At 40.9% G+C, this 14,119-nt stretch overlaps 2 protein-coding genes across 4 annotated transcripts; both read left to right on the top strand.

The window, feature by feature from the left end:
* The first annotated feature begins 356 nt into the window (after positions 1 to 356).
* Positions 357 to 3,443, top strand: LOC5525230 (high-affinity lysophosphatidic acid receptor). 2 transcript variants are annotated; one of them, XM_048724296.1, is made up of 3 exons: positions 357 to 692; positions 822 to 1,166; positions 1,962 to 3,443. In XM_048724296.1, exons 2-3 carry the CDS (start codon positions 900 to 902, stop codon positions 2,703 to 2,705), a joined length of 1,011 nt encoding a protein of 336 aa, XP_048580253.1. In that variant the 5' UTR covers positions 357 to 692; positions 822 to 899; the 3' UTR covers positions 2,706 to 3,443. The 2 variants fall into 2 exon arrangements, with proteins under 2 accessions (XP_048580253.1, XP_001647516.2); XM_001647466.3 differs by having other exon boundaries at positions 357 to 1,166.
* A 1,835-nt stretch (positions 3,444 to 5,278) lies between these two features.
* Positions 5,279 to 13,765, top strand: LOC5525231 (catenin beta). Of its 2 annotated transcripts, none has more exons than XM_001647467.3 (12): positions 5,279 to 5,435; positions 7,004 to 7,034; positions 7,155 to 7,202; positions 7,889 to 8,138; positions 8,245 to 8,401; positions 8,779 to 8,844; positions 9,049 to 9,448; positions 9,573 to 9,754; positions 9,913 to 10,227; positions 10,619 to 11,017; positions 11,268 to 11,537; positions 12,560 to 13,765. In XM_001647467.3, exons 4-12 carry the CDS (start codon positions 7,894 to 7,896, stop codon positions 12,752 to 12,754), a joined length of 2,229 nt encoding a protein of 742 aa, XP_001647517.3. In that variant the 5' UTR covers positions 5,279 to 5,435; positions 7,004 to 7,034; positions 7,155 to 7,202; positions 7,889 to 7,893; the 3' UTR covers positions 12,755 to 13,765. The 2 variants fall into 2 exon arrangements, with proteins under 2 accessions (XP_001647517.3, XP_032231529.2); XM_032375638.2 differs by lacking the exon at positions 5,279 to 5,435 and adding an exon at positions 5,843 to 5,977.
* Positions 13,766 to 14,119: the final 354 nt, after the last annotated feature.

Raw genomic sequence — 14,119 nt, 5'->3', positions numbered from 1 at the left:
AATGGTAAGAAAAAGTTTCCTATATTTCAGAATTTCCGGGGTGACTTGTGTACCATTTGCTTCGTACCCAGAAATTCTACTTTTCGGGTCCTGGGGAATAGTGGCTGTTGGAAGCCTCAATTAAATATTATATGAAAACTGCAAATGGTACACAAATTTCCGTAATTTCTGGTATCCCGGTGAAAGTTGACAACCTCTGAAGTTAAACAACCATTGAGACGAAAAATGCCATCTCGGCTTTTCTGCAATCACGGCAACCTCGCCATTTCCGCTTCAAGAGCGGTTTTCAAAACAGAGCCAATGCTTAATTAGGCCCGCGGTCGTGCATCAAGGGTCATGCGCAGGCTATGCGGGTGGCATACGGGTGACCTGACTAGCTGAGAAATTCTAAAAGTAATAACCATTGTCATATTCCATAGCAAAACATTTGACAATTATTTTTACAAACAAATTGAAAACAGATCCCGTTGCCTCACGTGAACGCGAGAGCTTTGGCGCGCGAATTATTCTGGCAATTGTAATAATCCGCGTTCTTCTAAAATAAGGAACATAAGAGGGTTCACAGGATACAACCGTGCATGGTTACTGGAGTTAATTCTCGAAAGATTGAGTGGCCGTTTGCCAAAATCAAAACGTGGGAACTCAACAAACAGTTGAAGATTGGCTCCTTTATTTGGAATAACAAGTTATTTGTACGTCAGATGATTTAGCAATGAAAGAACTTCCGATATTCATACCCTGAATGTCGGCGATATAACTGCTTGGCCATTTAAAGAGTATGCTAGATTGCTGCTCTTTATATATTCCTTATTTTGCACTAGAAGCGTCAAGGACGAGGTCTGACAAGCCCGCCCCGTTGCTTAGGGCAGAGTGAGTTCTAGTGCGATCTATGGTCTCATATGCAAGAAAACAACCGAAAGTTTCTACTTTATGAAAAAGTTATCTTTCATATGCTGTCTGGGGTGTTGCTGATCATTGGGGTTATGCTGGCCATAACTACACTTGTCGGAGTTCTCAGCAATCTTGCCGTTTGTCTGGCCGTTTGGTGGAATAAGAAACTCCGCTCACAGCTCAGTCTGTTTCTAGTATGTCTAGCGGTATCGGATATCGGCATGTCTACATCGTGTATGCCTTTTGCTGTTGCTACAGTTGTGTTCCGTACGCAGGTACGAACGTTGTAAATTACATAGGATATCGTTATCATTGCCAACATTACTATCATCAGCATCACCACCACCGTCATCACCGACATCATCACAGGCATCAGCCATGATCGAATGCATCAGCATCGTCACCGCCACCACTATCAATCTTCGTTGCCAACACTACCGTCATCATCATCACAGGGCACCATAACCGTTCATCCTAAGCATCATCATTAACACCGCTATCGTCTAAAGCATTATTATCATCACTGCTGCCGTAAACTATTATCCTTTACATTACCGTCTAACAAAACCACTGTCATCATCACAACCACTATCATCCTCTTTATCAGTAACAACCAATAACATCCTCTTCGTCAAACAATAACACCATCATCATCATCACAGGCATCATCGTCACCCATCATAAAGTATCATCTTCATCATCACAACTATCATCCTATTCATTACCGTCAAACAATACCACCCTCATCGTCACCCATCATAAAGTATCATCACCGCTACTGCTGTCACCACTATCATAGTCGTCATTACCGTCCAACAATACCACTATCATCATCATTATCACTTTTTTTGGACTTCATAACCGTCCAACATTACTACCATCATCATCACCAGCATTTGTCATTCCATCATTCACCATCATATCGAGCATCATGATTCAATGCTAAATCATCCACAAATTTCATTGTCAAATCATCATCATCTTCCGCCATGTTCCCGTCGTCTTTTACTCCATACGTTGTTTACAAAACTTGTTATTATATTGAGTCAACAATTTATCTTTTTTTCTAGAACATCGATGCCATCTTTTGTTACTTCAACGGGTTCATCAACTCATTATTCTCATTGGCCAGCATTTTGACGATCTGCTCCATCAGCATATTCCAGTACGTCTCTGTAGTTCTACCATTAGAGAAACAACTCACCAACTTTCGGTGCCTTGTTATGGTTATCTCTGTCTGGATCATTTCCGGTTTTCTTGCAATGGGACCCATGATGCATTGGGGACGTTATGACTTTACCTCCAACATTTTCAACTGCGAATTTTATAACTCGAGTCAAAAGGCACAAATATCCTATAACATAACACTGAGCTTCGCAGGGTTCGTTTTCCCCCTAGGGTTAATTGCATTTTCGTACATAAGTATCTACAGAACATTACGGACTCACAAGTCTTCGATAGAAAGGACGTCAGCCATCTCTTCGCCTCCTACACAGGGGGCCAGTATTTCTGTGACGACTAAAATTGCAACTACCATTGGTCTGATCATCGCCACTTTTCTTGTGTGTCGAACGCCTTTCTTTGTGTACCTTCTTTTGACCGTGAAAGCTTCTGACTATTCGTTCGATTTTTTAGGGCAGCTCTCATTTTGGGCTGTCTACCTGCACAGTGCATGCAACCCTTTTATTTTTGCATTTAAGCAAGCTGAGTACCAAGAAACTCTGACGGAAATCTATCAGGGTTGTTGCTTAGTATTAAGAGAAGGTTGCTGTGGGAATACCAAAGACAAAAAGAAAGTCAAACCGACAACATAACGGTAGTTGTCTTTGCTAGAGTAGTAATTCACTGACCACGGATCAATCAAGTTCAAATAGGCAATCTTAGCTCTGGTGATAGGTCACTAGATCATCCAAGAGTGCTTTTTCTATCTAAATACAAACATAAAATTAACAGATTTCTTTAACTACCAGCGAAGGAAGACTGGTCGAACTTATCACGTCACATAAGCAGGGTTGGGTCCAGACCCCTCTCTGGGCACGAGCCTGCACGGGTAGCCTACTGGTTGGACATAGTTCTTGCGCGACTCTCAAGAGGGATTAATCATTAGTTGCGCATCCAGTGCACATAGACATTTCCGTTGCAAATGCAAAACGAGGAGAAAGGAGTTCGCAATTCCTAAAGCCCGTGCGCATAGTAGCACCAGTATCTTACTCTCTTACTGATCAAACAGACATTACTATTGGAATTGGACCAGCAATCGTTGTACTGATTGCATACCGTGTTGGATCAATTAGATGGTGCTATGATGTTCGTCGATATCGGTGCAGTTTGCGCGGGGCCTAAACATTTAAAGACATTATCGTTAAATTAAGGACTCACCTCAGAAATAATATACGCAACATTGAACCATTAAAACGTTGAAAAACCATTAAATATTATAAAATATTATAAATATTAAAAATTATATTGGTTGACGGCAGGGAGTACTTCTTTTCATGTAAATTTTACCTCTTATTCAGAAAAAGGAGAAATACAAATCAGGCTCGTATCCAGGATTTTTCTTGGGGGGTAGCGAGGTCCGAAAGAAGTGGACCTAATTTTTTTCTAGGGGAGGGAGAGAGTTTTCTGAAAAAATCTAACCACCCCCGAAAGAACAAAAAGGGATTTTTTTTTTTTGCCTTTGCAGTATCTCCACGGGACGTTTATTGTCGGATTTGGCTACAAATACAAGTCAGACTTATGGATTAACGACATACCACAGTAATCTAGCTTTTGCTTTATATTATATATTGTTGTAGTTTTGTCGTTCGCACCCCCTGCACCCCACATGGGTACGGGCCTGCAAATAAGAGTAATACGAAATTCAAATCCTCCACAGACGATAAGATATATTCACTAAAGAACTTCTCTTGAATGTGGATGATACGTTAAGCTGGTTATGCAGGTAAATTCCTAGAGTGATTCGTCGTTTTTCTTCGTATGAAGAGACGATTTGCTGCCTTTTTACTCCCAAATAAACTTTTTGCAAACTTGAAATTGTCGTGCGCGTGCGCGATTTTCCGTAAAGTCAATGTTCTAAAATGCCGTTTTGGTGTGAAGATCTATAACATCGGGAGTAAAAATCGAGGCTTCTCGTATAATCAGGGCCATAGGCTTTGGGGGCACGCCCCCTCCCCCCCCCCCCCATTTTCAACAATTATAAAAATACTTCGAGACCTGTTACATATATCTGTTTAATGCACTCTGATAACAAACCAGCACGCTTATTTGCGGGTGGTCATATATATTACGCAGGTTTTCCTCGAAAAATTCAGTTTACTTTGTAAAGAAATGCATCTTTAAAGCAAGAGATAAAGCCCTTACCATATCATAAGATTTTTTGCTCCTTCCATTTTGTAAAAAGAAAAGGAATACCCCCTTCCTATAATAAACGTCCCAAATAGGCGCCCCGCCTGGAATATGAAAAATTGAATCCCAGTATTTGAGCAATTACGGTAACTAAAACATTTCTTGTACTTTTTTCTCATTCATTTAAAAGTTGTATTCTTTGTGTATTTTTAATGTCTCTCGCAGACTGACAAAAAAAAACTAAAACCCTTTTAAATAAAGACACATAAAACAACAAACTCAGTTAATTCATTTTGTTTTCTTGTCCACCTCTGGCCCTGTACTAGTGTCCTTGACATTGACAATTTAGTATGCTTGTGACGTAGATATTGTAAATTCACTTGTTCGAGAGAGAAAATACCCCACTGTGATGTGATAGAATTCCCTCCTTTTCCCAGCGTGAGAAACAAAATACTGATTTTCAAGAAACCCTGTTTTGGGTTAGTTTTGAGACCATCACGACTTGACGCTTTTGTCACGTATCTAAAGGGGTTCATCGCCGTAACACACTCGAAATATCGCGCCCTATCAAAACCCTTTTGCTATTTTGATCACGATCTGACCTCTATGTGACATGTTTTCTTACTATTTTGAACGTGCTTCGAATCGCGGGCTCAGTAATCGCCCACTCAAACCAAAAGATGTGTGACAGTGCTGTGTTGTTCCAGAGACAAGTGGTCTTGTCGCGGAAGGTGGGGCATTCAAGGTCTCTAGGGAATAATACTTTGAAAGCTGTCAAATATTTCACTCATTACGCGTTCTCGGTCGGATAACATATTACACGTCACCCCGTCCCCCCTCTGGCAGAAATTCAATTATTAATAGTACAAAAATGGCTAGGTATATTCCTTGGTTTTACTTCGATTAAACATCTGCTTTATTTTAGTAAATGTTATCAAAATGTGAGGAATCCGAGTCCTTGTCTCGAGATTTCTGCATTTGTTGTTATCTGCCGCCTCGCCTCAGTGGTGCGTGATGCGAGCATATTTTCATTTGATTGACAGCTCGTAAAAGCGCTCGCAGACCCCACGCTCCAAAACCAGTCTCCAACCAAACCCTTAACAAACTGTGTTTGGAATTCGTCAGATTTGGCTGATTCGAATTGAAATATTGGGGAATACACCGAGAAATAAGTTGTGTTAGAGGGATTGTTTAAGGTAAGTTCGGGTGCAATTATTGAAGAGAATAATGGCGTTTGTAGATCGTACTTCGTTATGCTCGATTTCAGGGGCGCCATTACCCAAAGTTCGAACCCCGTGAGAAATTCGAAGTTTTAGAGAAAAAAACTCGATGAAATGATTTATTAGATATCTAACCGTAAAAGTCTGGTGTCTATGCGTATCCTTGAAGCGCATTGTTTAGTTTGTTTTAGTGTTGTAGTGCTTAAAGAATGGCCGTGGAGGTTTTGAGTTATTTCGAAGTCGTATGAACAATGGAAATCGACGTTTATAAGCAAATGTTTTTGTGAGTCGGGACCCAAGCTCGCCTATTATTTCGGTCAGGCGAGGCCTTCGTGCCTTACTTTCTCGCATATTTACGCAGGAATGCGATGCCTTGTTAGCTATATAAGCTATGTGATTAGCTAGAATATTCAAATGGAGCTCCGTGTAGCTCAAGTTTTGCAAATACGAGACGCCCCACCGCTGGGATCCAGTCAACATTCCGAACTTCGAGCTTATTGAATTCGCGTCCCTGTTCGGTAAAGCTAAAGTACTAGTATCAGTCCATGTCTAACTGTTATCAAAATCTTAATGCTACCTTGGAAAATCGAGCATTTATTAGGTAACCTTAAAAACTAGTATCACCGCATTGCTTTTGGATATAACATTAACTTAGTTGTAGCACGGTGCCGAGATTCAGTTTCAAATCAGATTTTCTATAGAAGTTGTTCGGAGTTACATGTTATTCATACGCAAATATCGCTTTTCAAGTTAAACATTCTACAATTCTTTTTTTCGTCTATGGTAGTACGTCCATTTTGATGTTTTATGTACTTCTTGTTTGCTTGAATTCTCGGCCAATGCGAAGGCAATACTTGATCTCTTCGCTTTGACTCATATCCAAAATGGCGGCCAACCGAGTTTTATTCTGTGATCCACTGAAAATCAAACCACTGGAACTACACTTTGAATTATAGCCAAAAAAGCCCAGTACTTTAATCGTCATATTTAAACGTTATCACTGATTTGTGTAAGACGAACTCTGAGGTATTCAGTGCAGCTTTCCTAGCTTCATCTAAGTGAGTTATGTATGTTATCCTCAACCATCAATAATACTTTTTCATTCTTCATACTATGACTATAGTGCTGTATTAATCGCTGATTTGCTTAACAACATTTCCAGTCAAATATTTTAAAACACATAATCCATTTTAACATCAAAATAAAATGAACCCTTCGAGCAAAGTCAGTATAAAGGCTCCATTAAAACTGTTGTCTTTTTTTAAAGAAACGTGCAACACACATTTCCGCTCATAATGTCTTACGTTTGTTGGTTACAGTTCGAATTGTTAATTTAGATGATCCTGTCTCTCCAATGGCCAATCCTTTTTATAAATTTGGAATTTTTTCTTTTGGTTGCATGGACAAGGAGTCCTTTCTAACCTTGCTTCCGCGAATACAGATTCAAAAACAGGAAAAGTCGACTTCGATATGTCACGTATGCGAGGATATACATATGTTGAGTTTCTCGCTAACATTTCAACTGTTATTATATTACTCTGCAGGAGCGAAAGGGGTCGTAGATGGTACCCTAAGGTAAGGACAACTGGAATTCTTTGATAAAATAATTGTTAATTGTGGCCGTAAATGGGATAATGTTCGATTAGAGTTTTCCGAAGTCACTGACACTCAAATGGTTTCTTCTCTCCGCTCTAGATCAAATCTACACATATTGAAGTTGGATTTAAAGTCGAAGAAAAAAAGGTATGTTATTTTGTTTTGTCGATTTTCCTGGTTTAGTAGTCGAAATATTTTTTTCACAGCTTTAGATGACCAAAAAAGTGTTGTACTTTATTAGCCCTGAGAAAAGGAAAGTTATGATAATCACATTTACAAACCTGTATCTTTGCCTGTTGGCTACATTTTGAATTTAGTCAAAGGTGCTTTAAAAAATTGTGGAATTCGCAGCATTTCTCATTTTCTACCACATCTAAGCGTCGATTTAGACATTTTTAAACTCCTGGTCAGTTGTAGTCTTTTTCATATTCGGTGTTACATAACTTTTTTGTTCTGCTGAATTCATATAAACGCACAGCCAAATACTCAAAGATCTTAGAATAGCATATGTGTTCGCCAGAACATTTGAAGTATGCTTTACTCTATCCGTTAAGCTGTTAGGGGTCATGTCATTGCCAGTGTTCACATAGTGGAAGACCTCAGTCCAGTTGTATGTTCATTTATTTTTAAGATTTATTGTAGAACTGAAAGATTGTCCTTATTGGTATCCGATACCATACATAGTTTGCCCAAGGAAAAATTTAATTAAAATTTACCCAAGCACTCTAGTTTCCTATATGATAGTTGGAGAGAAGCAAAACTGTTTATGAAGCTAAGTATAAAACGAAACAGAGAAATAAACCTGATATTGAATTTGGCTATTTCTTTGCCAGTTACCATGGAGACACACGGTATAGGGATGCAGCAGGGGCGGGACATGAATAAAGATGCGCAGACAGCCATGTGGCACCAAACGTATCATGACTCTGGCATCATGTCTGGGGCTACCACCACTGCTCACTCTGTCAAGGGTGACGAGGATGACGACTACATGAAAACGACTCACATGTCCTTTGAATGGGAACAGAGCTTTAACGATCATGAAATGCAGGCAATGAATGAGCAATTTGTCTCAACTAGAAGGTAAGCAAAATAAGCATACAACAACATTTGATCATGTTGTGGTATGGTTTTATTCCTGTTGACTTGAAAGGCTTTCTTATAATATGTAATTTTGTTTCGGCTACAGCCAGCGAATTCGACAAGCCATGTTCCCTGAGACACTTGAAGAAGGGGCCCAGATCCCTTCAACTCAGTTCGACAGCACTTCATCTACTGCTGTTCAAAGGCTTGCTGAGCCATCCTTGATGCTGAAACAAGCTGTTGTTAACTTGATCAACTATCAGGTAATTTTTTTTCCAAATTCTTACTTGATGCTTGTAGTGATAGAGGTACAGTTTGGTTAGAAAATTAGTGGCATATTAAAGGCCAACCATGCTGGAGTTCTGTCAAAGAATAATATCACCTCCTCCCCAGAGTTATTTTAATACTTAGGAACAAAATCTGTTGGCCACCCACTTGTAGAGGGCTAGCACCAGGCTGTTGATGTCTTGTTAAACAGCAATAATAGGAAATAGTTATCAATTACCTTAGAAATCAATTTTCATTCTTAAAGCTAGGTGGGTAGGATGGCCTACATCCCTGCTAACAGGCCCTCAATTTGGTTGTTATTATTTCTTATCCAGAACTAAACATTGAAATCTCAATATTACAACTTCTGTAGGATGACGCTGACCTTGCTACACGTGCTATCCCAGAGTTGGCAAAGTTGCTTAATGATGATGACCAGGTAATTGATTGTTGGTTTCTTAACACTGCAATATGGTATGACTACAAGTCTACGTATGTAAATAAACTAGGTGGTCTGCATTGCCATGTTGGAGTTCAATTACATTTCTAGCAAAGGCCCGTTGTCAAAGCAAAACACTGCAAGAACAAAATGTCCCAAAACGTCCCTTTCTCACCAGTTTGTCTTATCTATATTTTTTATTAGGTTGTAGTTGGTCAGGCTGCTATGATGGTTCATCAGCTGTCCAGGAAAGATGCAAGTCGCCATGCAATCATGAACTCTCCTCAGATGGTGGCAGCCTTGGTGCGAGCTCTCAACAACATGTCCGATGTGGAGACAACACGCTGCGCTGCGGGGACACTGCATAATCTCTCACACCATCGACAAGGTCTCTTATCGATCTTCAAGTCTGGTGGCATACCTGCCCTGGTTAAGCTGCTTGGGTCTCAGGTTGAGGCTGTGGTGTTTTACGCAATCACAACACTTCACAATCTACTGCTTCACCAAGAGGGAGCAAAGATGGCTGTTCGGCTTGCTGGGGGTTTGCAGAAGATGGTTGCCCTATTGGGCCGCGGCAATGTGAAGTTCCTGGCTATTGTAACAGGTAGTTAACTAGTGAAAACACTACTGAAAATTTATTGGCTAAAACTGTCACATTGTAGGAAATATGCAACCTCATGTTCATTACTGCTTTATCAAAAGTCATATTTTGTTTATTCTAATTCTAGACTGTCTACATGTCCTGGCCTATGGAAACCAGGAAAGTAAACTCATCATTCTGGCATCGGGGGGTCCTGCAGAGCTTGTGCGTATCATGAAGACCTACACATACGAGAAGCTGCTGTTCACTACTAGCCGTGTGCTCAAGGTTCTTTCTGTGGACACTGATAACAAGATGGCAATAGTCGAGGTATTTTGTCAATTTCCTGTTAATCAAGTGCCTGTTAATACTTTATAATTAGGATGAAAATTATACCCTGTGTATGTGTATCAAATGCTCGGTTATTTCTTTTTTCCTTCTAAGAGTCTGTATATGAAGTAACACAAGTCAACAATTTTGACTTTTAGGCTGGCGGTATGCAAGCGTTGGCTATGCACCTTGGTCACCAGAGCAACCGCTTGGTTCAAAACTGCCTGTGGACCCTGCGCAACCTCTCTGATGCAGCCACCAAAGAAGACGGCCTTGACAATCTCCTCCAGATGCTTGTTCAGCTTTTGTCGTCAAATGACATTCAGGTGGTGACATGTGCAGCCGGCATCCTCTCCAACCTGACTTGCAACAACCCTCGTAACAAGCAGCTTGTGTGCAGGTTTGGAGGCATCGAGGCCCTGGTCCGGACCTGCCTCCAGGCTGGGGACAGGGAGGAGATCACAGAACCTGCAGTGAGTATACATTTTTTAAAATTGGTCTTACATCAGGTGAACGAGTAGTATATGTTTGTGGCCAGTTGTTCAGATATTTCATACTGTTTTAGACGAGTTCAGAACTCTTTTCACCAATATTGTAAAAATTATAGAAACTGTTGGGTTTCACCCACCTTTCGCCAAAATTTATAATGAGAATTCTTTCAAAATGCTTATAACTATAGGTGGTACTCTTAAGTGTACTCACCAAGGAACCCATGTCACTGATATCTTATTAAAAAATGGTTTATTTTAGGTGTGTGCTTAACGTGTGATGTCACTGATATCTAATTAAAAAATGGTTTATTTTAGGTGTGTGCTTTACGTGTGATGTCACTGATATCTAATTAAAAAATGGTTTGTCTGTTAGGTGTGTGCTTTACGTCATCTGACCAGCCGTCACGCCGATGCAGAAGCTGCCCAGAATGCTGTGCGCATCCACTACGGTTTGCCAGTGCTGGTGAAGCTGCTCCACCCCCCTGCCAGATGGCCCCTCATCAAAGCTGTCATTGGCTTGATGCGCAATCTTGCCCTGTGCCCGGCTAACCACGCCCCTATCCGTGAGCACGGAGGTCTACCCCGCTTGGTACAGCTACTGATGCGTGCAAATCAGGACATGCAGCGCCGACCTGGACACAACGTGGTCATTGATGGCGTGCGCATGGATGATATCGTAGAGGGGACCGTCGGCGCGTTGCACATTCTCGCACGTGAAGCACACAACAGAGCTGTTATCAGAAGTCTGCATTGTATCTCGCTTTTTGTACAGGTACATAATTCACAGCTACTTTTGTTGTACTGATAACTACTGCTAAAGCAATACACTATAATTGGCTAGCTGTTGATTTGCGGTAATTCGACAGGCGGTGTATGTTCCAAATAATACTCTTCAAAACAGTTTTATGTGCGTTTTTTTTTTCATGAATGTTGTATTAGTAGTTGTTTGAGATATTTCAAATAAGCATGAATACCTTTTTCCTATCGCCATTTATAAATCAAGTCCTTGCTTTCCTTTTCAGCTTCTCTACTCCCCGAACGAGAACATCCAGCGAGTCGCAGCGGGGGTCCTGTGCGAGCTAGCCCAGGACAAAGAGGGAGCAGAAGCCATTGAAGCCGAGAACGCCACACAACCATTGACCGACCTACTACATTCCCGAAACGAGGGGATCGCCGCCTACGCCGCAGCAGTGCTCTTCCGGATGTCCGAAGATAAGTCTCAAGACTACAAGAAACGGCTGTCCGTAGAGTTGACCAGCTCGCTCTTCCGGGAAGATGCCCCTTGGCAGGAGGTGAGCCCGTCAATCACGCGTGCGCTTTAGCGTGTCTGGGTGTCTCTTGGGCAATTTTGAGAATTCCTTTCTTTACAATACTTGCCGTAACCTTTTTGCTATGTTACGAGAAGTAACTAATGCGACTCAAACGACTGCCTAAAGTAAAATGTCTGTTTCAACTTGTTTTATTCCTAAACGAACAGCTGTAAGTACCGGACACCTGTGTTAAACCAAAAACGGGAAGTGACGTCGGACGCGGCTTTCGATCGCCGCCGCCACAAAAATTCTAGCTATTTCTTTCAAGTTTGACTAAACGCCGAACTTTGTCACGTTCACGGCGCGCGTGACGCGAAAACGAGCACGCGTCTCCAGATTGCTCTAGAGCTGAAAGATATGCTAATGAGTTCGTGGCCTTGGCCGTCTACACGTGTTTTCGAACCAGCAAAAACACGTGCAGGGTGTCTAGAAGACAGTGCTTATGTAACTAGTCGGTGGTGTTTTTTTTTTTTCTTGGTTTGATTTTCAAGGTCAGAATGTACGCTATTTCAAAATTAAAAAGTCAAATTCTAGAAAGTTATATATATATATATATATATCAGTGTTATTCGCAATCTTAGCAACATTCACGTCAACTGACAAGAGTTGTGTGCCTTTGAGGTTTGGTGGTTAGAGTTTTTTTTTTTTTCATGTGTTTTACTGTACGCATATTATGCATATTAGTGCCAACACAGCCCATTTGTGCCATTAGAAACATTTTTTAGTTAGTTTTTCTCGGTAAAAGCCGTTACGCCCTTTCCTTTTAGAATAATGACAAAAAAATTGATATAGCATTTTTACTAAGCTTTACAATTCCACGGAAGTTTACACAATGTGTAATTGAATTGAATAGAAAATATAAAGAAAAAAACTAAAAAAAATAAGTCATTTGTAAATATGTCACGATTGATCAATTGTCTAACCATATCTGGTTGTTTGATCACGTGTCTAACCATATTTTTTTTTTTTTTTTATCACGTGTCTAACCTTCTGTCTTTGTTCAGATGGAGGGTGACCTCATGGACACGTACCAGATGCCCGGGGCGTACACCTATCCCCAAGAGAGCATGGACTATATGCAAGGTCCAGTCGACTACGGGCACCATTACGATTTCCATGGCGACCCGAACATGAGTCATCAGCCACCGGGAGGACACTACCAAAATCCAGGGGGTCCTCTGTATGACACAGATCTCTGAATAATCCACACACCCCTTTTGGCCGCCTGCCAAGTGTTCATCACCAAAGCTGGGTGTTGATTGCAACGTCAAAAGTAGACGTTTACAGAAAGTCTCTCCCTTTCTGTAATATTTTGTAATATAGCTTTGCATAAAGATTTCCTAGGTTTTACTGTAGAGTATTATGGATTTATTATTTCGTTCTCGCGAATTTTGTACTGGATTTGTTTGTTTTTATTTAATTTTGCCTCGCTTGTTGTAGTCAAACATAAGCATGCGTAGCTCTGTCAAGTTTGGCATTTGTGCCAATTGTGAAGCAAGTGAAGAGAGCTGATATCATGGATTACCCACATGCCTGTGCGCCAAGAACAGTACTAACATAAAATAATACTTATGGGTCCCCTTGAAATTAGTCAGCACGTTAACTTATTTATTTGCAACCCCTTTTGAACATATACTCAAATTTTCTGACTTTTTCTTTTCCTAAACCTACCGAAATTGTACTGCACTCGTGCATTAGTTGAGTCGTTGAATCTTAATTATGACGAATGGCCTTGCTTTATATTGTATGCATTTACTGTAACTGTCGACAGTATTAGGTGGCTAGGATCCAAGGCTATGATTTTTCCACTGTATACAAATCCTCTTGGTGCGTCGCATTTCGCAGTGGTACAATTCAAATTTTCCTATCCTTTAAACTTTCCAACTTTTTTATTTATCTATTTCCGCCATTTTGCAGACCCCACTGTTTAGTCACGAGTGCACATTAAGGTTGAACATAGTCTAGCCTTGTGGTTCTTCGGGTTCTTGTAGCCAAAGGTAGAAATTCCACGAGAGTTTGGTGCTTCTCAACCCGGCAAGCATGAATAACAGGATTACACTCAGAAACCTAAGGCTTGTATTTTTGAACGGACACGATTGCATGATCTGTCGAGGTTTTTGTACTTAGCTTCGGGTTGAGTAGCATACACTCTCCTTATTTTAGAATATTATGTGTATGTGATTATATAAATAAACCATGTTATATATATATATATATATATGTCGTTAACTTATATATTTGTCGTTAACTTATGCGAAATTTGTAGATCTCGAAATCCCCGGTATCTAGAGCCGGATAACTCGAGCTCCCCGGTCACTAGAGCCGGATGACCCGAGCCCCCGACAACTAGAGCCGGATAATTTGAGCTCCCCGGTAATTAGACCCGGATAATTTGAGCTCCCCGGTAACTAGAGCCGGGTAACTCTTGCCCCCGGTAACTAGAGCCGGATGACCCGAGCTCCTGGTAACTAAAGCTCGGATGGCTCTAGCTTCCGGTAGCTAGGGTCGGATAACTTAAACTACCCGGTAATTAAAACTCGGATAACTTGGGCCCCCGGTGACAA

Source organism: Nematostella vectensis, chromosome 2, assembly GCF_932526225.1.
Source record: "Nematostella vectensis chromosome 2, jaNemVect1.1, whole genome shotgun sequence".
Classification (NCBI taxonomy): Eukaryota; Metazoa; Cnidaria; class Anthozoa; order Actiniaria; family Edwardsiidae; genus Nematostella; species Nematostella vectensis.
This window is presented reverse-complemented; position numbering and strand designations above follow the sequence as displayed.